This window comes from Melanostigma gelatinosum (genome assembly GCF_949748355.1).
Source record: "Melanostigma gelatinosum genome assembly, chromosome: 4".
Taxonomy (NCBI): domain Eukaryota; kingdom Metazoa; phylum Chordata; class Actinopteri; order Perciformes; family Zoarcidae; genus Melanostigma; species Melanostigma gelatinosum.
The window spans coordinates 24634306-24660068 of NC_136637.1; the positions used below are offsets into that span (position 1 = coordinate 24634306).

At 43.8% G+C, this 25763-nt stretch overlaps 1 protein-coding gene across 3 annotated transcripts; it reads right to left on the bottom strand.

Moving 5' to 3' along the window:
* Window positions 1-93: 93 nt before the first annotated feature.
* Window positions 94-24637, bottom strand: rxrgb (retinoid X receptor, gamma b). Of its 3 annotated transcripts, none has more exons than XM_079267373.1 (11): window positions 24468-24606; window positions 18553-18696; window positions 7818-8047; window positions 4999-5143; window positions 4090-4269; window positions 3367-3527; window positions 2465-2594; window positions 1824-1956; window positions 1360-1451; window positions 949-1054; window positions 94-641 (listed from the first exon to the last, which is right to left on the bottom strand). In XM_079267373.1, exons 2-11 carry the CDS (start codon window positions 18617-18619, stop codon window positions 494-496), a joined length of 1392 nt encoding a protein of 463 aa, XP_079123499.1. In that variant the 5' UTR covers window positions 18620-18696; window positions 24468-24606; the 3' UTR covers window positions 94-493. The 3 variants fall into 3 exon arrangements, with proteins under 3 accessions (XP_079123499.1, XP_079123498.1, XP_079123500.1); XM_079267372.1 differs by having other exon boundaries at window positions 4078-4269; XM_079267374.1 differs by lacking the exon at window positions 18553-18696 and having other exon boundaries at window positions 4078-4269; window positions 24468-24637.
* Between the last annotated feature and the right edge of the window lie 1126 nt (window positions 24638-25763).

The window sequence follows — 25763 nt, forward strand, 5'->3', positions numbered from 1 at the left end:
TTTCACTGGCTTGAGACCCCTCTATAGCTTTAAATGTGATGCAGTTTTGTAACAAATGATATAAAAAAGACAAGACAGATAACACATTGTGAACACATTTTTAAATAACTTTATTCTGTAAGAATTCTCAAATGGGTTTTTAGAAATGTATGGATGGTTTCAGTTTTTATACAATTCATCTTTGAATAAAATATGATTTATTTTCAAATTGCATTGGTTTGCTTTAAAACGGACACCTGAAATTATCTATTTACAAAAGAAATCTGTTAACAATTCTATTAGAATTCATTTTGACATTGTACTTGATGCTCCGTCTCAAGACTCCACCCTCCCCACAACCTCAAAATACCTCTCTTCAAAATTTTAACGACAATGTTTTGCTTGGTACAAAATACGTCGTTTTACAATTTGAATCAAGTCTTTTTCAATTCAGTCTTCATACCGCTCACAATGTGGGAGTATATACAGGGGGAAGGGGGGGGGGGGACTGGGGTCATGTGATCTGATGCGGAGCCTCCAGCATCTCCATCAGGAAGGTGTCGATGGGCGTGTCCCCGATGAGCTTGAAGAAGAACAGATGCTCCAGACACTTGAGGCCGATGGAGCGCAGGGCGGGCAGGCGGAGCAGCAGCTTGGCAAACCTGCGGGAAGAGACGGAGAGTAGAAGAAGCAGACTTCAGCAATCAATATCTTCTGTCATGTAGAACAAAGAGTTTTATGTTCACTGTTCAAAAGCTATCAAATTGCATCTCATTTAATGAAATAATCTTCTATAAGCAGTAACACTAACGGCCGCTATCCTTTTAAATCGAATGCTGTTTCAAGTGTTTAAGGGCCGATCAGTAATGTAAAGTAATCTGCAATCTTCATCGCTACGTACAAGCCAAAGCAGCAATTAAACACTGGTGTTTGACATTGATCGTTGCTGTGATGTAATGCGTCTCCTACCTGCCGGGCTGGTCTGGGTATTTCTGTTTTGTGTACGACTCCAATGAGGCGTAAACTTTTTCCCTCAGCCCCTCGACCTCTGATGGGTTTGAAAGACCTTTTGCGTCTGAAACAAACAAATACTCACAGTAAGGCCAAACGTCACACGAACAACACATTCAGTCCACAATATCTCAAAGCCACGGTGTCTTTAAAAGTAAAGATATATGGGTTCATCGAGAAGTCCCTCAAGCCTGCCATGATGATATTAAGTCCAGTATTGTATGTCAAATACATACAAATACACCTTTAGGATCATAATCTACCTCCTTTATTAGACACTGAGAGCCAATCAAAATGCAGATTCATTTCCCATCCAAGGTGGTGTTGCTTTCTGCATATTGTATTAAAGTGACTGGAGGCCGAGCTGACCTGGGTTGAAGAGGACGATGGCTCGCAGGCAGCCAAGCTCTGTCTTATCCATCTGCATGTCTTTCATTTTGGATACCAACTCTGTCAGGACTCTGCAGGAGATCAAATGAATCACGTTAGAGAGTTTTGACAATGAAAAAAAACTAAAATATGCCCGAGAAGCAGAGTTCAACAATAATGTTTTTTCACTTGTATAGTTGCGCAAGTGGGTCAGAAATATACTACTGTGTATATATATTTATAAATATATATATATATATATATATATATATATATATATATATATATATATATATATATATATGTATATATATAACAACATTTCCCTTTTGTGACAAAAAAATAGAAATGAGGCTGCTCTGTGCCCAACAGGAGGAGGCTGTGTAGCGGCTAGTGGTTGTAAACCGAATGTTTCATAAGACAATATCGTAACTCTGGCCTTATTTTCTTTAAATGCTACCTACCTGTCAAAGATGGAGCCCACTCCAGCACTGTGGGCGCTGTTTCTGTGGACGTGGAGGCCCGTCGCCAACAGGATGCCATCTTTTACCGTGACTGAGCGATGCGAGAATGAGGCGATAAGAAGCTCGTTCCAGCCTGGATGCAAAAAAACAAACAAACAACTCATCCTTTTATTCCTCCCTTTTAAGTCATCCTCAAGTATTTGCAAATAACACATGACACAATTCGCATGATGTATCAGTCTTCCACTATTGTGATTATTATTCGGTCTGCTGTGTGGCTTCTTCACTTTCTCCTGCAGGCCTGTGTGTCACCAGCAGGGGGCAGCGCTGGTGTGGCTGCGACCCGCTGGGACTCGTCAAATAGTCCAGATATATTTGGTTTCACTGCTCCATTAAACTAGATTGCAAAAATGTAGCGAGCAAATGTAAAAGACTCAAATAGACAGCCTGTCGGGGGATGAATAACTACCCTGAAAGAAATGCTGCACCACCACGAGGACAACGGGTCGTAGAAAGGTTTACTGCCGCAGAGAAACATGTGTTTTTAATGCTGTTCGTCTCCTCCCTGCACATATACTGTAGGTTTGTGCATATATCTCTGGTGCATGCATGGGATTGTGTGTGTGTGTGTGTGTGTCTACCTGCTCGTAGTAGGATGACTTGGTCATCGAGGGGGAGCTCGGAGAAGTGCGGGATCCTTTTAGCCCACTCCACCAAGGTGAAGAGCTGCTTGTCTGCTGCTTGACAGATATTGGTGACAGGGTCGTTGGTCTGGAAGAATGCAAAAAGAAGTGAGTCATTGAATGCGGTGGTGAGCTCCTTTGGTGACATTTAAGTGTGTCAAACGGCGGTTAGCAGGTGCAGCTGTGGTTATTTCTGGGTCATCAACTTCCTCTCTAGACTCAAGACAGTTTTGAGACATTCTTGAAGTTTACACACACAAAACGCAACGCAGTCTACAGTCTCAAAAAATGGCCGCTGAGTTGAATCGCTTCTTTTCTGACACCAAAGTTCGACGTTATGAGCTATAGGTGGTATGATTCATTGCGAACCTTTTGTGATGGATTGCATGAGATTGTACACGTCTCTACCCAATACATTGGTAATAATTGACTCACGTCTGACCTTTGCATGATTCTCAAGTGAAATGCTGCATGGCACAAAACAAAAACACATTGAGAGTATCTGTCAGTCGCTCGATGCAGTTATGGAGTTAAACATGAGACCAGATGTAGTCTCCTGTGTTATCTATTTTTGAGCAGCTTACTAATAAAAAACGTTTGATTGTATCAATTCATGGATCTGCTGAATTTCATTTGAACTGATCCCATTCATTCAGCGTTGCTTTAGAAAAGTGCTGCTTTACTCAACTGGGTGAGTATTTTTTGACCACCGCTGATCAGGTGTAATAAAGTGTAATAAAGCAGCACTTGTTTTTAACCATAAAGTGGTTCCTCCATTTGTTAGGTACCTCCTCAGCCTGGTAATACAAGCAGTGATTAATAATAATAATTGGGTTTGACTCAGTGTCTGTGATTCTCACAGAGTTGCTGGGGCTGCCTTCGCTGTACGTCTCTGTTTTGGGCTCCACAGCCAGCTCGGCGTCCAGGATCTTGTCCACTGGCATTTCCTCGTTGAAACTGCTGGTCGATTCCACCTCGCTCTCCCCTCGCTCCCTTCCACGCTGCCTCTCTTCCTGCACCGCTGTGCACGCACACACAAACACACATATATTTCAGGTCCAACACGCCGTGCTTATGGTCAACTGATGTCAACTCTGCACTGGACAATATTAAAAGAGTCTCTCTGCTCTACAGTTTGACTATAAGAAGACGAAGAAGATAAGGAGTCTTAATCACTTGAACCCAAAAATAAAAGAATCAATTCATTGAACTTTAAAATGTTTTCTTAAGTCCAAGATGGTGGCATCAAAAAGCAGTCCAAAACCGAAAGCGGTTGAACTGATTGTTGATCATTTTAGTGTCTGCTTATTCCAGCACCTCACTGAAACGACACGGTGCTTACAGTGCAAAATGACTGCGCCGTACCATCAAAGATGAACATGAAGATGCATTGTGTTATACATATTTCCACAGAGCATTATCGTGATTCGTATTTTTGGATTCTTTGGGATCTTGACTCGAATTTCAAAAGAATTGCTGTCGGGTAACGTGCATTTGTAATGATGGAAATAATGATCAAGAGCACGAGCCAGCAGCTCATACTCAGACTGATCCTTAAAAGCATATCACACCTGCACACACACCTTCTCTCTTCATGCCCATGGCCAGGCACTTCTGGTAGCGACAGTATTGGCAGCGGTTTCGCTGGCGCTTGTCAATCAGGCACTCCTTGCTGTCTCGACACGTGTAGGTAAGATCTTTACGGACGGTCCTCTTGAAGAAGCCTTTGCATCCCTCGCAGCTGTACACGCCGTAGTGCTTTCCTGTGGACACAGAGACAACGACATCAGCAACAAAAACAACAGTAAACCTGCATTTTTTTGTGTCACAATTGAAAGCATTCACTGCACAATGGCAAACCCTTTGTAAATACACTGACAACAAAACAAAAACATGAGATAACATAACATACAGCTAGAGTGCAGCTGTGGTAATACCCATTACTGTCTGATTTGACCTACAGGGAGCATGTTCAGGTGGGACTCAACATGTCATTGTTATCTGCTCAGATTTATGATCACCAATGGCAACAGCATAGACCCTGTCTTCCAGATATGATCTGAAGCAGCTGAGGACTCGACCAGATGATCGGTGCTGTGATGAGGTCTGTAGCCAGATTGAAATCTTCCAATCTGTCCAGGCTGCCTTGCTTTAGAAGTGGCTTAACCACTGCAGTTGTCTTGTGTTTTTTTGGAGGACAAAAAAAAACAACCCCATTGACAAATCCAAACACATCCATTTATTTTTCTGAACGTGCACTCCTGCATTCTCTTTTTCTGACTCAACACAGCTGCTTTCTGGTTTCAGGCCAATAACACTGTTGAAATGATCAAAGAGCAAGTCAACATTGCGCAAATAAAAATGACAAAAAGCCCCGACAAGTAACCTTGAAATCTATCTGCCTTTGTTATCTTTCCCTGAGTTATCTGGGTGGTGATGTTTGTGGTGAGAGTACATTTGTCTCCCCCCCCGGCCTCACCCTCTAACATTACCTGAGGAGCGGTCCCCGCATATGGAGCAGATGTGCTTTGACATTCCCCCGGGGCTCAGACACTGGTAGTTGATGTTTCCCAGGTTCTGTAGGCCCGGCGGAGGCTTGATGTCCTCCGAGCTGCTAACACTGTTCATAGAGTTCATCTGAGGATGACAGGAAGACAGAGGAGATAAAGAGTTTAAGCTTCGGTGGCCAGAACTGAACTAAACAGAGCAGTGGAGGAAGTAAGAGTGACAAGTGTGAGGCCGTCTCATGACACTCTCCCCCTTCCTCTCATTTTCTTCACCCATATTATTTTTTCCTCTCCACCCACACACTTCACTGTGAATCTGCGATCACATGCTCAATTAGTGGGTGGGACCGAGGCTTCAGTCTGAGAGGTTTTGAAGTGTTTGTTGACAGGAAGAGGCGGATGAGAGGAGTCACGTGTGCAGGGAGTGCAGTTCTCTGACAAACACAGCAGAGGGCACTCCTGCGTAGGGTCTTCTGATTTTGATAAACGTTGTTAAGACTTCTTATCTACACACCAGTCCAAATTTCAGATTTCCTTTATCATCAGCTCCTTATAATGGCGTCCCAGGTGGATCGACAACAATGGGCAAGGCAAGTTTATTTGTATAGCACATTTCAACAACAAGGTAATTCAAAGTGCTTCACATAAAACCATTAAAAGCATCAAAACACAAGGCAAAAGAAAAGGAGATTTAAAAACAATTAAAGAAACAGTGTAAGAAATGAAATGCAGTAGTAAAATGCAGAAATTATGGTCTACACACCTTAAATAAAGCGTCACGAGACATTACAACGTCTCATATGTGATCCCAAACAGTCTCCCGAAACATTTCAGAAAAGAGGGGTGAAACGTGTTCGGGACGAGCAACAAGTCCCTTTGACTTCTACATCCGTCTCTTTCGATTTGATCAACTTTGCGACCTTTGACCCTCTCCTTCCGACGAGTGTGCCGGGCGGGATGCATATTTGCGCTGGCGCATTTTTGTTTGTTTAGTTGCAAACATCTGCACTCCATGTTGCAACAACAAGACTGACCTACACATGCCCGCCCACCCCCCCCCCCCCCCCCCCACGTCCTATATGTTTGATGCTGCGTTGCATATAGCACATCCTTTCCCAGTCACCTCAGGCTCTTTCTATCACTTATTTACAATGTGCACTCTTCTGAATGTCCCCTAATGGCAGACTGTGACCTTACAGCAGAGGAGAGTATACAAGAGATTTTTCTTTTCTGTCCTTTAGTTTTCCTTGAGCTCACGAGTTCTCTAAACCACCACCAACCTTCTCCTGCTGCCCCAAAGGCATAATAAATGAGCATTGAGCATTGAGTATTTGTCCTCTATTCATGCTGGGGGACCTTATGATTTATGATTACCTCATCTGAGATAGTTTGATTGATTTTTATTTTCAATAAATATGGATCAAATAATTAATCACTAATTAAGCAAATAATGAAATCGATCATGAAAATGCCGCCCCCTCTTCCTCCTCCTATGTGAAACTCAAAACACATGAGTGGAAATAGCTTCCCCCTCACAGATTGATTGATGCATATTTAAATTCATAATATTTAATGGTACATAACATAACTTAATTTAGAATCTGAATTTGGAATGTGTTCTCTTGCTGCAGTTACAGGTTTGTTTACAACGAAATGCAGCAATAAAATAGCCATATCATGAAAAACACTTTATTCTTCACTGTGTGAATTATGTATGTGAATATATACCTGCAATTGACATGATCAGAAAACACTGATTAAACAGGTAAGAACAAGATGATAGTAGAAAACATGAATCCCGCCAGAATGGCTGTACAGCTGTAATGATGAATTTGCTCCTACTTCTGTCAGCCGGGGACGGTTCATGAACTTCAGTTCACCCATTAAAAAATCGTATGTGATGTTGCATGATGCAGTGACCTGACGGAGGCTTGGCCACTGGCGGCCAGCGAGCAGTGAAAAGACGGTTACATCGAACAACTGTATCAACCATGGCTCCCCCTTAAGGCACAGATCCATACTGTGATTGAACCAATGTATATCATTGTCTGCAGTGCCCTGCAGCACTGGCCTCCATCCAGCCTCTAACGCACTCCATGTGTGTGTGTGTTCATCTGTGCTTCTGTATGTGCAGATGAGCGTCAAAGTACTGAGCCTTGTGGGGTTTGTAGTTCATTCAAGAGACCTCCTTCAGAAAACAGCTCCATTAGCCCTCTCTCTCGTAGTCTTACGCGCTATGTGTCATTATATTATTTAAAGATGCAACCTCGCAGCGGAAGGATCTCTTGTAGGATCATGAACAACTCAGGTATCATAATCGAGATGGAACTAAAAAATAGACGAATGTGACAAGGAAAGAGAATGTGTGGTAAAAAAAGAAGAAGAAGAGGAGAAATGGTGAGAAAGAGTGATGAAATCCAGAGAAAATGGAGGCTGCTCTTTCTCCTTCTCCTTTCTCTCAGTAATCCATTAAAGGGCTAACAGACGGACTGCATCTTAAGTCCCCTTGCATGACGGCAGTAACACAGAATTTAGGGAAGACCTTTTCAGGGCGAGAAGAGACCATGGTAGCTTAACGGGGACGATGCTTTCCAAAAGAAGACATCTGAAAGAATATGAAGCTCTGTTGAGCTTAGGAGGAATGAATAGAGGTAGCTTTGTTAAGGCAGGGCCTCTAATAATGTGCAAAAGTATATTTTCTTCAAGTGAAAAGTTGAAATTGAAGTCCTTCTGAAAAAGAAGCCTTTTTAAGACAAAGTCCACAGCTATCTGATGACCATTAAAACACCCACACATTTTCTCACCTGTGGACTGCCGAGTGGTCCGAAGTTCATGTTGGGCGTGGACGGCAACGATATAGAGGGAGAACCCAGGGAAGATGTGATGACGGGGTAGGGCGAGGCCAGGCCGTTCATTGGAGAGCCCAAAGTGGACATTGGGGACGCTAAGGGCCTGGAGCTGCTGATGACTGACGGGTGGCCGACCATGCCACCCATGGGAGGAGGGTGGGTGTGGGTCATTGGCCCCGAAGAGTCTGGAGAAGGAAGAATGTGTTAAAACGAATGAGGAGACACAAGATAAAAAGGTTTATACTGAGTTACCAGTTGATTAGGTAACCGAATGCATCCATCATAATAAATCATATAGCTTAAACCTGCCATACGGGACCAACGCACCAACAATGACATATTATCAACTCATGAAGTAGCTAAGGCAAACCATAGCCTGAATATAAAGATGGACGACATGACAGCTGCACAACAGTGATGCCAAAACATCTTGATCGCCCCCCTGGTGGCTAAACTGCAGTACAAGTCAAAAACCCCGCCCCTTCTATGTTAGCGGATGGGACATAAGCCAAACTAACAAGTCAAAGTGTACATCAAATACATTTTTTGTCAGTTCTTATCATGCAGATGTACATTTGTTGGCCCATGGACAAACTGGTACAGGCAAAAACTACAGGGGGACTTCCTACACTGAGCACCTCTCTCCTCCTCTTCTTCACCTCCGTCTGTATGCATTGATGTCCCATTAATGCTCATTACTAACTTTACTTCTTCCCCGGAGTATTCGTGCTTTCTCGCCTCACAGGATGACCGCAGTTTTATCTGGACACTGGTTCTTCAACCAGCCATGGCCCTGCTGACACCGACTACGATCTTCATTATTAACATTATTAACCCTATTAAGCCCGGGCTTGTGATTGGCTCAGGAAGGCCTCGATACTGCGACTCCAACCCTATCGATGACTGCAGCGCAGACTCTGCCTACAAATGACGTGAAAATATCAAGATGGCAGCTCCTGTGTCTGGGATATTTTGACTTCACTATTGTACAGTGGTAGGAAGTGGAAAGGCGTCTTCCATCTATATAGCCGACATGGCAAACATCCAAAATTAGCATTCACTTTAAAATGAGAGGACCAGCTATGGGAAAATGACAGTATAGCACACATACACATTTCAATGTTAAGTCCCATATGCATGGAATTAAACAAGCCTGAGAATCTGAGAATATATTGCTGAGTGCAATACAGTGGAATACGTCTTTATGCAGCCACGTTGGGTGAATATGGCTATACAGAGTGAAGGACGTCAGATTCTGGTCAGAGGGTGCCGACTTTGCTTTGCATCCATTGGTGTAAACCGACAGGCTGGCATATACATAGATGACCTACTTAGAAAAGCTGTCAGTCAACTGAGTATCGGGGCGTGCTGTGTAAGTTCATCATCAACACATGTTAAAAATACCAACATACATGTACAGTATGCACATGTAAGGATCGAAATGCACTTTCTTGCACAGGCCACAAGCTGTCACTGCCTGTTCTCTTACAGACAAATGCAATAAGCGCCTCTCTGGGCTAACGTTGACGACTCAAAGAAATGAATAAAACTGTTTTTTAGTTTGAGCGAAATGTTACTGATGAAGAGTGACATGCCACCATATGCGCTTCTGGCTTAATGTGAATGCTCAGAAAATTCAAAAGCTTGTTTGTGTGTCAGTGCACCATCAGCCCACCCACCTCTACACACGCACACACACACACACACACACACACACAGATTCGCAGTGTGACACCAGGCCCAATGACACGGTTCTTAATTAAATGTCAAATTTCTTACGTGTATAGAGGTAGCATGGCACGCAACGAACAGCACCTGTGTTTTTGTTTCTTAAAAAGAGGCAAACAAAGGTAATTTTTCTTCTTTTTCAACCATAAACTCTCATCTGTTTTATTCTAAATGGACCATCATTTACTAAATGAACATCATGCTGTATTGAAGACGACTTGAAACTACCGATTGAGACCAGGAACTCATGTTCACAATATCGACTGAGGTAATAAATCAAGTGAGAAGTAGGGTTCTCATAGACTTCTATACAATCAGACTTCTTTTTGCAACCAGAGGAGTCTTCCCCCCCCCACTGATGGCTATTAGGAAGAATGCCAGTTTAAGGCACTTCCCCATTGGCTTCACTCTTCAGAACTGAAGGGTTGCTGCCTCATGAAAACCATTTTACATTCGCAGAGATTCAGTGTTGCCACTCAAGGCCCAATAAAAGGAAGCCGTGTCTCATTAATGAGGCAACAAATGTGAAAATCTGCTGTAAGCTAAAATTGTAAATAACAAGACATTCTCTTGATCATTTCTCCAGCGTCGAGCTGCACTGATCATTTAAACTCACATGCGTCATATTTCAGCATGAGTTCTCCATTTCTATTGTTCTAAAGACTAAATCTGAACGCTCCCGCTCTGCATGGAAGCTAGATTTAGGAAAAGACCCTTTCCATACAACTTGTCCAAAGACTCACTCACACAGGCTTGTTTTATGATCTAATGATCTCTAATCAAACGTCTACCACACCAATTTTCATCCGTGTCTCTATATATTTGTCATCATTACTCTTCTTTATTCGTATCATGACACATGCCAGTATATATGGTTGGAAGACTCGCAATCTTACCGGTGGTGATGCAGTCATGTGCTGAGCATTATCGAGACAAACGAGTTTTCCTCGTTTTTGACTTCTGCTATCGCTTGGTAAATACTCGGTGGGTGAACAGGATGTTCTTATAGGTTGGTGACGGTAAGGACATGTATAATGTATGTACATACCAGCATGACTACATATAGGATGACATCTCATAACTCTCTTTTTGTATAGTTTGGTTCTTAATTTGAATTCCACATATCAAGTTGTCATTCCTGTTCCTGTCAATCTTTCTTTCATGTGTAATACACAAATAAGGAATTCATTTGACACGGTGAGAATAACTCAAACGATGTACTCGCCCACAGGCAGTGGTTGTCACAGGAACGTCTCCAATGCTTACAAAGCTGTGTTTCTTGGTGTCTTCACTGTAAAATAGTTGCTTAAGTCCACAAATAATGTTTGGACTGATTGTGCATGTGACTTCAGTTTGCAGTCTGTCTGAAAGTTTAAACAGACTTGCTAAATACTTTGCAATCGTTTTGAAATGCTGCTCTGATAGTTAACCTCTGCCAGTGATTACGTGCACATTAGTTTCTTCTCCACTGGATATCATCACTCTATTTTAAGGAAATGGAAAGTTTGAGCAAGATGGTTGCTTTCAGGGAATTGAGAAACAAAGAGGAATGCCACATTGTCTGCCTTGATGCACTTTTTTATTTTGAACATGAGGAAACACTGTTAAAACACACAGCTGACCATTCACTCCCTCTCTGTATGCCAAGGAACAGATGTTGTGCAACTTCCTGTTTAGCGCTGAGACTACAGCTTCTCCACCCCCTCTCCCATTCGCCCACTTTCTCCAGCCCTCCATGAGTGAACCCTGGCAGACAAATATGTATTGGGGCCTCCCTCTCTCCAACAGAGCTGACTGGACACACAACACATATTGCAGTAAAATACAATTCAAAAGCACCAAACTCTTTTAAACTGTATGCTACTGCCTGTAAGTGCTACCTAGATTTAAATTCTACAATGGCGGGAGTGTATTCCCAGCTCTTTGGAGGGCAGATTCCTCTACATAACGAGCTTATGCAATGGATGAGGACTGTACAGCATGTACTGTGTCTGATTTTGTGCGCTGACCCCTCTCTTTATGTGCATGGCAAATTCCCTTCTGGGCTCGCAAAGATCCATTCTATTCTAGAAGTGCTGAGATACAGTAACAGAGCCTATCGGCACTCCAGCCAACAATTTACCAACGTGTTCTCGCAGACATCGAGACTAAAAAGTATCCTGATCGCCCAGGCCAGAAGATAAAGGTTGTTACATGGAAAAAAGTATTTAAAAGACAGAGTGGCGGGGTATACGAGCACCATTTAAAACTAAACTCACAACCTTGAGCAGGGCATCAATGCTTGTAGTTATACTTGTACTGGATTGTGTCGACACTTTCACACTTTCTCATAAGCTTGAAAGCGAGACAAACAAGCGAAGCAACAGCCCCAAACTCAAAAACCCTGTCTCTATTTCATAATGCACACACACTTACACAAAATCTCGAGGTGCAGGATTAGAAGGACATCATCTGCTCTGGTCCCAAACATGTATTTTATGTTGCTAGGAACTAGCAGACCAATAACGTGAAATTTACGCTGATTAATCGATTAGTTGAACATTTCTGCATGTTGGCCAGACCTGAGAGTCTTGCTGGATGCAGTACACAGGAGAGCACAAAACCACATGGACAGTCAGCTGGTGGCGGGATGCCTGAAAGGGAATGGCTGGCGAGTTGTGCATGCTTTGTGAGGGGAGTGTGTGTTTGTGTGCGTGTGTGTGTGTGTGTGTGGAAGGAGGCCAACATGTTCAGCGGAGGAAGCATGAATCGGCCCAGAGAGGCTCAAAGGGGCCTATCCTCGAATGACCCACCTCAACCGGCTGTTCCATCTCTATTCTATGTAAATCACCTCGAAACAAAGAAGCCCCTGGAATGTACACGCCTATCACACGTTGCACAGCAGAGGAAGGTACATTAGCAATCACCGGGAGGTTGTTCACAGACAGCCTAAAAAAATCACTCGCAGAATTCACACAGATTTAGTTCCACTGCTTCCTGTCAGTTTCAACTAGGGCTGCACAGTAAATTAAACAGCGATCACGATTTTGGCTTCCAGCAATTCAATTAACATGATCGACCGAGAGAGTTTTCTACGCTCAGAAACTCTGCTGCATGTCGAATCAAGCGTTCCTAAACTAACAGACAGCCACCAGGAGGCCATCGGGCAACACTAGTATTGCCCGTCTGCACAACAATGCACTGAATTGAGTGTTTTTTATGTCTTAATTTGATGCATTTGCAGGAATGTAGCCTAGCACAACTTGAAAGCATAAGCGGTGGTACGTTTTGTGTAAAAAAGCTTGGGTACTATTTTAAATTGTTTCTAGGAGATGCACTGTGAATAACGACCAGTCTGCTTTTGGGGCAAAGATTTGTTCATAAGCACAAATATTTTGTCCCTAAAATCAAGGAATAATCACGATCTCAAAATAGTTTAAAATAATGGTGATTACCATTTCGGCCATAATCGTGAATCCCTAGTTTAAACCTATACAGTGCTGCAGCAACTCAAGCATCTATTTGAGCGCAAACAAACAGACAGAGCAGCGAAGGGCACCTTTGACCGCTAGCGTCGCAAATCAAAGGTCGCCTGTTGCCAAACTCCTGAACCAAGTTCAAAAAGGTTCCTATCTGCAGCAGCCGACAGTTACACTCATCATTCTCAGAAATGAGTGCACAGAGGGGACGTGCAACCTACAAAGTGAATCACCGGCGCCTGATGTTATGCCCTTAATACAGCAGACCATCAAAGTTTGATCTGAACTGGGGATCGGGATAGGGATGTACACTAATCATGAGATGTAGCAAACTCTATTTTTATCTTAGCGTATGACATTTTCTTTCATGTGCCGGCTCACCTCTTTGTCCTGGTTATTATAGTACGACCACCTGGACTGGACTTTGGACTGATTCGTTTGTTACGTGTTGTTGTCATTTTGAGTATAATGTCATAGAAGTTATTTCATATGATTGTTATTGTAGGCAATTTTGTTCAATTCAGTTTATTGTTCAGTCCTAATATGAAACCATTATTTAAATTAAGGTCTCTTCCTCTTTTCTCCCCGTTAAAGGGGAGCGCGAGCTGCCTCTAGGGGGTGCGCGAGAGGAAAAATGTAATGGCGGTGCAGTCCCGTCTCCTAAAAATTACGTTCCCCCAAAACTAAAATGCATTCTCAATTACGTTTGACCACAAACGTATTTTCTCCCTGATTACGTTTGTGTTTGACGTATTACAAATACGTTTCTCATCAACATATCTTTGCTGTACTCTCGTCTTTATTATTTTTCTGTGATCTGCCTCGCCTCTACCCCGCCACCCACGAGTTGTTGACCCGCGGCCTGTTCCGAGGGCTGACAGACCTGACGATCGGGTGCCTCGCGGCGGGGGTGGCTGGAGACCTCGCGTCCCGGCGCCAACGGGTGAGCGCCCGCCACTCGGAACCATAAAACCAAGTCCCGGATTTCACCCGGGGGACATTGTGGAGGTATTGTGACCGGGTGATGTGCCTCGTTGCTGGGGAGGTGCGTGTGTGTATGAGCGCATTTCTGCCGGAGACAGGCGGCGTGTTGTGGTAGTATTCTGACCGCGTAATAGGGAGAAGGAGAGGCGGTGGTGGAGAGGGAAAAAAATGTTAAAGAGATGGTGGAATGTATGATTGGAGAGAGAGGAGCATTGGGGGTGCGTGAACCCGGTCTGGATGTAGAAGGGGGTGCGTGGCCTAAAAAGTTTGGGAACCGCTGGTCTAGATCATTTATTAAAGTCAACTGTTAAGCAAAACTGCAAACCATTCTGTCTCCAGCTTCTCATCTAGCAAGATCTGCTGCTTTTCTCAGTTTCAAGTATTTCAAGTTCTTGAAAGCATCTTTTATTTTCAAACAATTTCCGATTTCCTCGGCATCACCATCACACAGCTGCTGTATGCTTTAGAATAGATGATCATTTATGTAGGTCAAACAAATTCCCACATTTGTGGCAGAGAATAGCCAAAGCCACAAACGTATCACAATGATGTGATGATCAACAGGTTTAAAGAATCATCAAAGACCACAAACCCCTCTAAATCCCTCAGTTAATTACTGGGTAGAGGCTGGATGGAGCACTCCACCGTGTGGTAATTCAATAAGCCCATGGCCCACAAGCTAATAATATCTCCTGTCTGGAGAGCAGACTAGCAATAGGAGTCTATGTTTTGCAGTGAGAGATGAGTGACTGGGGTGGGAGCAGCAAATCGACTCCTGAACAACTCCTCAATATCTATCAGATTAGCCCTACGAAGACAGATCCTCAGCGTGTGCATTGATCTGTTTAATACCATGTTGTATGTGTCTGCATGTGTCGTACGCGTGCATGCTCTCATGCTCGTATCTGAGGCTGACATCGACCAAGTGACAGCGAGCAGAACGCGTCATAAAGCAATCAGAGGGTCAGCCTGCAGAGCTCGTTACACACAGCGGACATGTAATTAAGAAATCTCTTCCCTGCCAATCCAGCTCATAAGTGCCAGCCCGCGAACCCTCGTCTGACACACGCGCTCCTCGCGAGCACGCTCACTGGTCGACTTTCACATTAAAAGGAGGCGAAACAAACTCTTTCATGCACACTAGCACAAAATCACCACCCTTTAAACATTCATTTCTGTGCTAAATGAGGTTGATGTCTGATCAATTGTGTCAGTAAATCCTCTTATCCCCGGGTAAGTATCTGCAGCTCAGCAGGCCAGCTGTCAAGAAGGTGGGAGGCAGAGGAGGAGGGGACGGAGAGAGGGATGGAGATAGGAAGGAGGGGAGCAGTGGATGGATGGATGGATGGGGCGATGGGTGGATGGGGGAGGGCATTGTCTCGCTCCGAAACGGCATCCCTCCCCAAAGCTCACATGATCCCACCAACACACACGCTCTAATCTCTCTTCCTGGCTGAGAACATTAAATCATCAATTGAAAAAAAGCCCTTGTTTGTTTCTTTCTGCACAGCTGTGATTGAGGAGATGGACGTGGTTATTGGTGGGAGAAAATGTAGACGTTCTCGACTGTTACATAAGCAGCAAAATGTCCAGAGCTGCTCCAGGGACACCTGATACAATTTCTGACTGCCCTTTTGGAGTTTAACAGCCAAAGTAAACACAGCCCATAATATCAGATGCACTTCTTTTTTTAACAGCAGATAATATATAATATTCCTCTCTCGTTGAAAACATTAAGAAATAGAAACATGTTTTTACCATAAAGGCATACGGCTGTGACAACACAAGCACTCGAGCTGGTGAACTTCTCCGACTCTAAATTCTGTCCCGTCGTGAACTCTCTTGAGAACACACTTTCCATCAAAAGAAGAGAAATGAACTCCCTTTCTCCCTACTGTATCCCCCCCCCCCCCCCCCCCCGCTCTGTAGTGCCATAAAGTAAACACGTCATACTGTATTTCCCATATGTAGGCCGTTGCTGCCGTCGAGGAGGCCAGGGCTGAGACAGGGACGAGATAGAGATTGTTTTTGCAAGTGATAAAAAAAAATGTGGAACTTAAACTGCAAGAGCTAACAGACAGAAAGAACAAACAAAGAGGTGGACTGAAAGCATCCGTCTGATGAGGTAACTCAAATTAGTTCCCAGAAGTAGTCTTTCACTGCTACAGAGGGATTCGGAGAGATGGGGAGGGGGCATCAAAAAAAACACACACACACACACACACACACACACACAAAATACATACCAACCCACTCAGCTCATGCTGTGACCAAGTGAGTGTGACCAGGGCGACCTGACCTCAGGATCTGTGGCCAGATCCTAGAAGGACAGCCAGACTACACAACTGGCTTAGGGTGAAGTGGCATCGTATAAATTGTGAAAGAAAATAATGTTTTATTAACATTAATACTGTTTCTGGTTTTATTTGTGTACAACAATACCTGAGTGAAAACGCTGGAAATTCAAGAAAAAAAACCCCCTCAAAATACTAAATTGTGTTTCATGTCTGGCTGAGGTGGAAATTTTTCTTTTGATAAAAGTAAAATGAAAACAGACATAAAAATCGAGCCATACAGAAAGCATTTGACTTGAGCGTTCACTGAGGTTTACGCTTCACTGAAGAGACAAAAACATTGCATCTGATCTGTGTGGAGCAAAGTGGAGACTGTAACTTTTCCTCAAATTACTACATGACACAAACAGAAATGCAATATTTCCATCTTCTTTTCTACATTTTCCCCATTGTTTGAGGTTTGACTGACACTTGATGAACCTCAGCAGTGGATAGAAAGGCGCGTTATTACGTGATTTTCTGAAAATGTTGTTAACATTTGCGCCATTAGCACGGAACACAACGTACAGCTGAGGCTGGTGGGAATGTCATTAGTTTCGTGGGGAATTTTTGGTCATAAACCAATAAGCCAGTGGACTTGATGGTGCCACCACAGGAAAAGTCAGGGTTGTTTCAGAGTGAAATGTAAACGTCTACCCATAATGTCATAGCAATCCATCCGATAACTTTTTAGATATTTCAGACTGGACCTAAGTGGCGGATCGACTCACAGACCGACCATGTCTGGAAAAGCTTTATTAAATGGGCTGACAGCTTTGCATGTTTTACCCCTTTAACTTTAACTATTTCAAATAGATTTATTACATTGTACAACCACAATGTGAAAATGAATTCACAGAAAGTCACATCAAGTTTGGACTAAATCAAAGTGTGGAATAAAGAAAATCATGACACAAATCTCAATTTAAAATTTCTAGAGTTCAATGAAAAACATGCATAACCTCTAGCATAATCATCCAGCTTTTATCTACACAATGCTGCAGTTGTTTCTACAAATTACTCCAAAGATTCAGCAGAGGCTCAAGTAACCTTTCAATCCATCTTTCCGTCAACATTATTGTCGACTAATGACGAGTGTTATTATGGTTGTCATCACAGCTGTGTGGACTGCCCTGCTGTGCTCTTAACGGAGAGAGCGGAACAGAAAATACAGACAGCATGTACATGCAGAACAGGTGGATTAGCATGGACGTTTTTTGTACTCCAGGGCCAAGATCAGATGCTGTGAAAAGCTTTGTGAAGTTTGTTTCGACCCTTTCATCGGGCCCCGAGCTGAGAAATGAATAAACAGCCTCAAAGCTGTCAGCCAGAAGAAAGTACAGTTATAAACACGAGGGAAACATGCTTCCCTCAAAGACACTAGATAAAAGAATCTACACATTAGACTTGTACACACAAACATACAAACAGTGAGCCAGCTAATAGGCCGACTACAGTATGCGTGAAAATCAGCTCACATCAACACCTCCACACACCTCTTTAAACACAGGAAGGTGGTAAAGCAACAAAATAAAACTCATCACAGTGAGCGTTGAAGGAGGGATGCAGGGTGACAGACAGCAGATAGAGAGCGAGAAAGCAGGATTGAGAGGGCTAACAGGAAGGGACAAGTGTCGAGGGAGAAACTGAAAGTGAAGGACGAGGCAAAGAGAGCTGGAAGCATCCTCTGAAGTTGAGTGGCATCCCCACTGACCACATCTGAGACCTAAAGTGAGTCACAAGCAACACCAAAGCCTTGTACCTGTCACAATTGGTTAAAATGATCCAATGATTTTAAAGGCTTTCAGCTGCTGGGAGCCAAAGAGATCATGAAATCGGTATCTTAATACCAACCAACATACAGTCAATGTGGGAAACGGATCACAGTGAGGATTGTATAGAATCCATATGCAAAGAAGTCAACCGCTGAATTTGCCCTGTTATTTGCAGGTTTTTTGGAGAGTGCACAGGGATTAGAGGCATTACCATTGTGCATCTGTGCAGTGCTAGCTTTTAGTGCCCCATCTCCACTTCTGTGGAAAATCACAGAGCAACAGCAGTGCACAGACAGGCAACCTCTTAAACAACATACATTCTATTCTGATCTGATCCAACAACACACACACACACACACACACACACACACACGCACACACACACAAGCAAGACAAAAACCCGGCTACTCACAGTGGCCATAACCTATCTCCTTCCTGGGGCTGTTTCCAGTTGCAGGGGATGCCATGGGGTGCCACATGCCTTCGGGTGCAAGCGTGGCGCTGGCAGGACGCCAGTCACCCAGGACCAGGACTCAAGTGTTGGCTCGGAGACAAACTAAAAAAAAAAATTACGTGGATACTCCAGACATCAACCACTTTTCAGGACAGAACAGGAACAGACGGGTCGACGTGGAAAATGGGCGGGGCATTAGTGAAGCGTAAAAGAGGCGGGGTCCACGAGCGCCTGTTATAGGGTTACCCAGATTATCCTTCCCCAGAGATCAATCCAACAGGAACTGTTTACTGACCGACCGCTGCACAAATCAGCACTACCACACGCCCACTCACACCGTGCGTCTCTCTCTGTCAGCCTCGGTAAAACTATCAGCGACACATGTTGCAGCGGGCAGAACAGGGGTGTCTGGCACGAGGGCGGAGGGTGCTCATGGTGGAGGGGCTCACACTTATGTAGTGTAGAGTACAAGCACACGTTTCCAATTACTCCCTCTTAAAAGGGGCCGAGACCGGAGAGCATGGGCAGACAGTACGACGTTGGTGTTCCTGTAGAACAGAGATCATTATGTGTTATAGCATTCCAGGAAGTCAGGAATTGTCTGTTTCAGTGCACTAGGATAGTCAAGCAAACACACAGCCAAGTGAAAACCCAGATGCAAACACAGGCCAAAAATATACCTTAAAGGCAACGAAGAACAATACATGGCAAACCCTAAGGGAGCCTAAATAAACGAAGAAAGCCCACGCTGGGATGGATTCAATCATTAGTCTGACCGTTTCAAGACTTTGTGTATCAAAACAGGCTTTAAAAAGCAGTACTACAATGGTTTAAATGGAACAAACGGCACTCAACTCAGCCTGGAGTTAACTTTGGTCAACAATGTCAGAGGCAGCATGCATTCTTGGTCATGGCAGTATGTCATATCGCTATCCCCAGAAAATAGCCCGAGCCAATAAATGTAAAATTGGCACTGATTTTAGTCTGCAGCTGCTCCTTTTAATCTATCCTGCCATCCGATCAAATGTGCACCCTTCAAGCTTTGGGGAACAGGCATTTGCTTTGAGGGATGGCACTGAAAACTTGAGAAGCGTTCCCCAACGTGTAGGCATCTATTTTACTCGACATGACTCAACAGAGTTTTCTTGTGCCGTGCACCTGCATGAGGCTGGATCGAATGTCTATACAGTGCTTGAAGGGTAGCCACCAGTAACCAGATCCCCTCAGTGACAGTAGACTGGCAAGAGACTCAGCTGACGGACACAAGAAGACGGGAGGACGGAGAAGCAGAAGACACACGTGCCGTCTCTCTTTCAGACTTAACAGATCCCACAGGGAGAAGCTAAAATAATGCATGTTATTGCGTGTTATAATAGTGTGTCGTGGCCCACATAAAACACGCCAAATTAGTCCTGGGAGCCATAATTAGAATTCATAGATCATAGTATCATGGACTATGAGAACGTGGGAGGAGGATAACTGACAACCTTAAATTTCTGGTACACTGTTAAATGTCTATTCTGAGCTGGCTAATAATCAAATCGTTATTTTGTAGCCAGTGTCATGAACTTGTGTCTATAAATTGTACATTTTGTACAGACTTGACTGAGGGAAAGAGAAGCAATGACTCCGCTAGTCTGCCCCGCTAAACTGATCTCTAGAGACACTTTTCTCTTCACGTCTTCCTCTCGGAAAAACAAGGACATTATCATGCAACACACTCAGTTGGGTGGACATTTATAGGAAACGGCATTTGAAAAAAGCAGATGAGAAAAAAGCAGAAAAGAGCAGAAAAATATGTTGTTGTTTCCCAAACAGCAAAGTGTGCTTGTGAGTTAATGCATTTAGGCGTGAGACAGGAGCGGCACACTACAACAGCACTCAAAATAGCCAAGCGAGGTTTTCAGCCTGTTCTTCATGTCCCTCAGTGGAGAGGTTTAATGAGACATAATGGACTGAGCTGTTGCTGCTATTTGTGCTGCTGTGGAGCTCCGAGTGCCGAGTAGAACTCTTTGCCCGATCAGTCAAACCAACTTCTCCTGAGCCATGAATCTCCCCTCGCTGATTCATCTGTTAATTAATTGTATGATGAAGGGACTAATGGTTAAGTCTTTTAAATGATGAAAAATGCCCATCATGGGTTGGGCAATGTGTTGAGGTATTTGGTGCTTTTACAAAAATATTTACACAATCAGATTTTTGCACAGTAATAATCATCATGTGGTTATAATGACTAAGTGGTTAAAGGCAAATAATAGAACAGCTATTATTTCATTAAATCTGTAAGTTCAGAAAATTGCATTTTGTTCATAAATGAAACCATTCATTCATTATAAAAATGGTTCTGTTGATTGAGCAATTTATTAATTGACTAATTATTTCAGCACTATCTGGGTATATCAAAGGATGTTGTATAACTATGTAAACAATGGTGGAAAGTACCTAAGTGCATACGAATTGTACTTTACTTGAGTATTTCATTTTTCTGCTACTTTGTACTTCAACTCCACTTAATTTCTGAGGAAAATATGAAACTTTTTCTACACATTTATGAGACAGCCACATTTAGTAGCACATTAGTATTTTACATATGAAACATGTCATGAGTTAATAAATAGTGTCTAAATAGATTAAACTAGCAAACAGTAAATCAGGGAGTTAAAATAAGCTTCACTCCAGCCAACTATAACTGCAAAGCACTGCTGACATGTTAATGCATCAACAACAACAATCCAACAATATACCGGTAATAACATAAAAAAGTACTTCTGATACTTTTGTTGTACTTCTCATTAGAGTAGAGTATTTATAAAGTGTGTATAATGTTTGTGTATTGAGAAGGAATACATAACTCCTTAAATATTTCTATTATCAGCTCCGGAAAAAAAACAATGCGTTTAATCCTTTTATACCATTTCCCCGATCGGGCAGGTGAGCCAATGGATTTACGAGCCCGACGTGGCATTTTACTTGCCACTTATTGTTCAAGATGACGACGGGGAATCATTTTGGTTTTAGACACTCGTCAACAGCTGTGTATGTGTTGCATTTACTCTGCACTGAGACACACTGTCGGGAGGAGACGGTCACTTATTCAATGTTTGATGTTGCCATGTATTTATTTGCTGTGCCTTTGCGATTGATGAATGAATTCAAAGCAAACACTGAAATAGATACACGCTTGAGATGAGAGGGATGTGTCATACATGATGTTCAGTGCGTGGAAAATTAGAGTTGGTGTGCGTCCATGCGTGACATGCATGTGTTCCTGCATGATTAGCAAAGAAAAAGCGATGTGATAACCTAACACCGCTGCAGCCCGTGAGCCTTTCAAGGTTCTCTGCTTGATTAAAGCTGGAATTAAATCAAGGCTTTGACCTTCTTCACTAATGACTAATTACTGGCAATTAGCCCAGAGAATGGCCTCCTTACGCCCCTTCTCTTCCTCATCCTGTTCTCACAATTGGCACCCACTCTCACCCACACTCTGTAGAAAAGCAGCCTCTCCGACACATAAATACACACACACTCAATCAAAAGTGCCTGGGAATAAACCCATTGTGTGCAGTGTGTGCTAATGCGTGTGTCGGCGTTGAGGCTCTGCAGGTCTCAAGCTAGACAATTCGCGAGCAAATACCTGCAAAGAGCCACACCCCTCTACCTGTGTGGTTTGTTTTAACTCTGCAGCAGTGGGTGGGGGAATGCTCTGTGCAGGGATCGGCCTGTTAAGAGAGCAGGTTTGATACTGCCGGCACTTCACAGTCAAATAGCACCACCCACATTCTTTAAGTCACATGATATCACGGTCACATTTTGCTGAGCAACAAGCTATACATAGGAGGTCCATATATTTGCAGCTGTGAGGTTTAGGCATGAGTGTGTAACTGTGTGTGTGTGTGTGTGTGTGTGTGTGACCCTCTGAGTGTGCACTGGGAGGTGAATCACTGACCCCTGGGAGGTGAATCACTGACCCCTGGCAAGTGATGAGAGTTCACATCAACGAGGGTGACCTCTTTCTCCACCCCCCACACACACACGTCCCCTTTATTTTGCTCCCTTCACTCTCCCATGCCGTTCTTCTGTTTGCCACGACTTCCCCGTTCTGCGAGCTAAATACGGTCTCCCTGTGTGGGTGCTCGCCAGCTCGTCTAGAATCACTTCCACTGACGGAAAATGAAAGAAGAAAAATGTTTAAATGCCGAGAGAGAAAAATGCTGATTCGACCTAAAGACCCGGGGGGCAGGCCTGCATCAAACTTGCTGAAACATACCGTGTCAGGGAAAAGCTGAGTGGATCAAGAAACAATCCACACGTAATCACCAGACTGTTTTCCTGACTGCTTGGAATCTGCCGCACACTAATGACGGATTCATTTTAGAGCGATCATCTCCCACTGACTGAGTTAGTGTTTTCGTACATGTTTTGGGGTAAAAATACATCATAAATCATAGTTCTGGGGGCCAACACACACACAGACAAAACAAGAACATTTCTTCCTTCCGCAGGGGACGACATGACTAACACATATCTCATACTTAATAATAATGGATCAATAACATATCTGCACAATAATACACTGGTCTCATGCTGTCCTGGTGTGCAGACACCTTTAGACGCCACAACTGTCTGATCAGAGTTCGTCTTCAAAGACAGACAAGAAGGCCAGTGTAGCCCAGAGGGACCGCTCTGTTACTCCTGTACGCTGCGGGCTTCCCTCTACAAGCTCTCCAATCCAGACGTCTCCCTCATTCCCCGGGGACTCACATTCATTATGGAAACAATTTTTCAGCCCCTCAAAATGGTGCCGAGATAGCTGCGATATACCATAAAGGGGTTGCACAGTTTTCTTTAATCTTCCCACAGCAGTTTTATTTATTTCCTTGTAAAGCCTAGTGTTGCTCATGGCCCCCTCGCAGAAGGCATTGGTTTAGAAGCACATGGCATATCTGTGCTGCAGTGGGGTTTAACAATGAGTGTATCTTTCAGTGAGAGAAAAAAAAACATCACATGATAAATGATGCATACAGTGTGTGACTCAGTGAAGCGCTCACAGCTTCCAGATAGAGTCTAATCTAGAAGAAGAAAGAAGGGTTAGCTGACAAAAACAGAGGCCTGGCGATTATTTGGCAGGATACAATGAGGATTTGCACAGAGTGTGTCCCGCATGTTGGAAACTCCACAGTGGAGTCCCTTTCCCTTGCCTCTGAGGATTGCTACAAAACTGCTAGTGATAGAAAAGAGAAAGGCATCTGCTGGGTTCAAGGGCAAAGTCGCCGAGTCAGAGAAGAGTTCAGCTTTACCGAGCTAAACCACATCATGCTGTCATTCAGCTTGACCTTCCACAGCGTTGACCTGGGCGCGTCGTGCACTCGTTTTTTTGGGGGTTTTTTTTACCCCCAAGTACAAGTTTGTTCATCAGTCGAGCTCCGCCATTCCTCAACGCAGTTTCTTGCATTTCACTCGTGGACGGCCATCCCAGACCAATAAATTCAGTTTCTGTCTGAAACAGTTTAGCAAGAGACGCGCGACAAGCGCCATAAATTACATACGCGCAATTAAAGTGCCAACCTCTGACCTTGCCTGACCGGCACAACCTCGATCACCTGACTTGTGTGTCGGTCGCAGCGTACGTTTCAATCGGCACAGTTGCAAAAAATAAAACGATTATTAACGAGAAGAAAATAGCAGAACAAGCGGATTCCCAGACGGGAGTCGGCGGTTAAAGTCCGCGGACGCTTTCGCGCACAGCTCGCAGGCTGGGGAGAAGACGCCATGAAGCGAACGCACTCTCGAACTCAAAACAACATGCAGCAGCTCAGCGAAGAACACAGCGGACAGACTGGGCTATAAATACATCTTTGAGGCGAACTTACTGAGGTGTAAATACGGATCATTACTGTCCATACTGTGCGAGTTGTTGCGTCGATTTCCTACGGTTGGTGCTGCTCTGCATCCCAGCGCATTCCTCTCGCAGCCCGACTGAACTCTGCAAGGCGGCTCCACACGGGGGCCCAGCGAAGGGGGAGGGGGGGCGGCCAAACAGGGCTTCTCCCAATGACAACAGTGGTCGATATCAAACTCCAACACGATCGTGACGAAACAACTCTCCTGCAGTGGCACTGTGTTGCAATATTTTCACAGTAAAATGTTTCTTCCCGGAATCGCGACAGTAGGAGAGAGAGAGAGAGAGAGAGAGAGAGAGAGAGAGAGAGAGAGAGAGAGAGAGAGACGGTGGTGCTTTTGAATGCAACCCCATTTTCCCCCTAAATGCTTTTCAACACAATCTGACAGATCTCAACACAATACTGAAAAATAACTGCAGCCAGTAGGTCTAATAAGGAAATATAAACATATCAGTGATGCCAGCAGATTTGATAGCATATCTATCAATTTAGATTAGATTAAAAACCATGTTATTTTAGGTTGTTGTGATTATTTTGACCAGTCATATCAAACACTGGTTGTCATAATACTTTTAATGTCTACAACGATATTTACAATTATTTAAATGTATTGTAGCATCATTGTAAACTGCTTTTCAGCCCCCAAATCGTCCTTGTTGATCGGTGCTATTTAATCGAATTACGTATTTAATCAGGGATTGCTTAAAGTCTATTAAATCTATAATGTAATGCATCTAAAAATGTCAAATGCAAAACACTTGTTTTTAATCTCCTGCCGTCCTTCCTTCTTCGAGGGGATCACTCCAGTGTTTACATACTGGTAGTGTGAGTCCTGGTCTGGGTACCCCCCGGAGTCCCCCCACACACCCCTCTTCAGAGTGCGGGGTCATGGAGGGGTGAAGCTCCCGGTACCTCAGAAGGTTATTCAGGAGTCAACCCGCACTGAGGCATTCACAGTCCTGAACCGCGGAGCGGGCAGACGCTCCGTCAACGCCGGGCCTGCTTGACCACTCAGCGGGCCTGTGGGCTGCCCCGCTAATGGGACAAGCACCCCCGGCTCCACCGTCCTTGTAACAGCGCCCCATAAAAGAGCACAGGAGGATGCTAACCAAGATGAATGGCATTTTTTCTCTCCACTCGTTCTACACTAATCAGAGCTTTTCATTTGTTATGGCCTTGCGCCAGCCCCTCCACCCTCAGCCTCCATTAGGGCCAGATAACGTATAAATTCATTAAAGTCAAAGAGGGACGTTAAAATGGTCATTT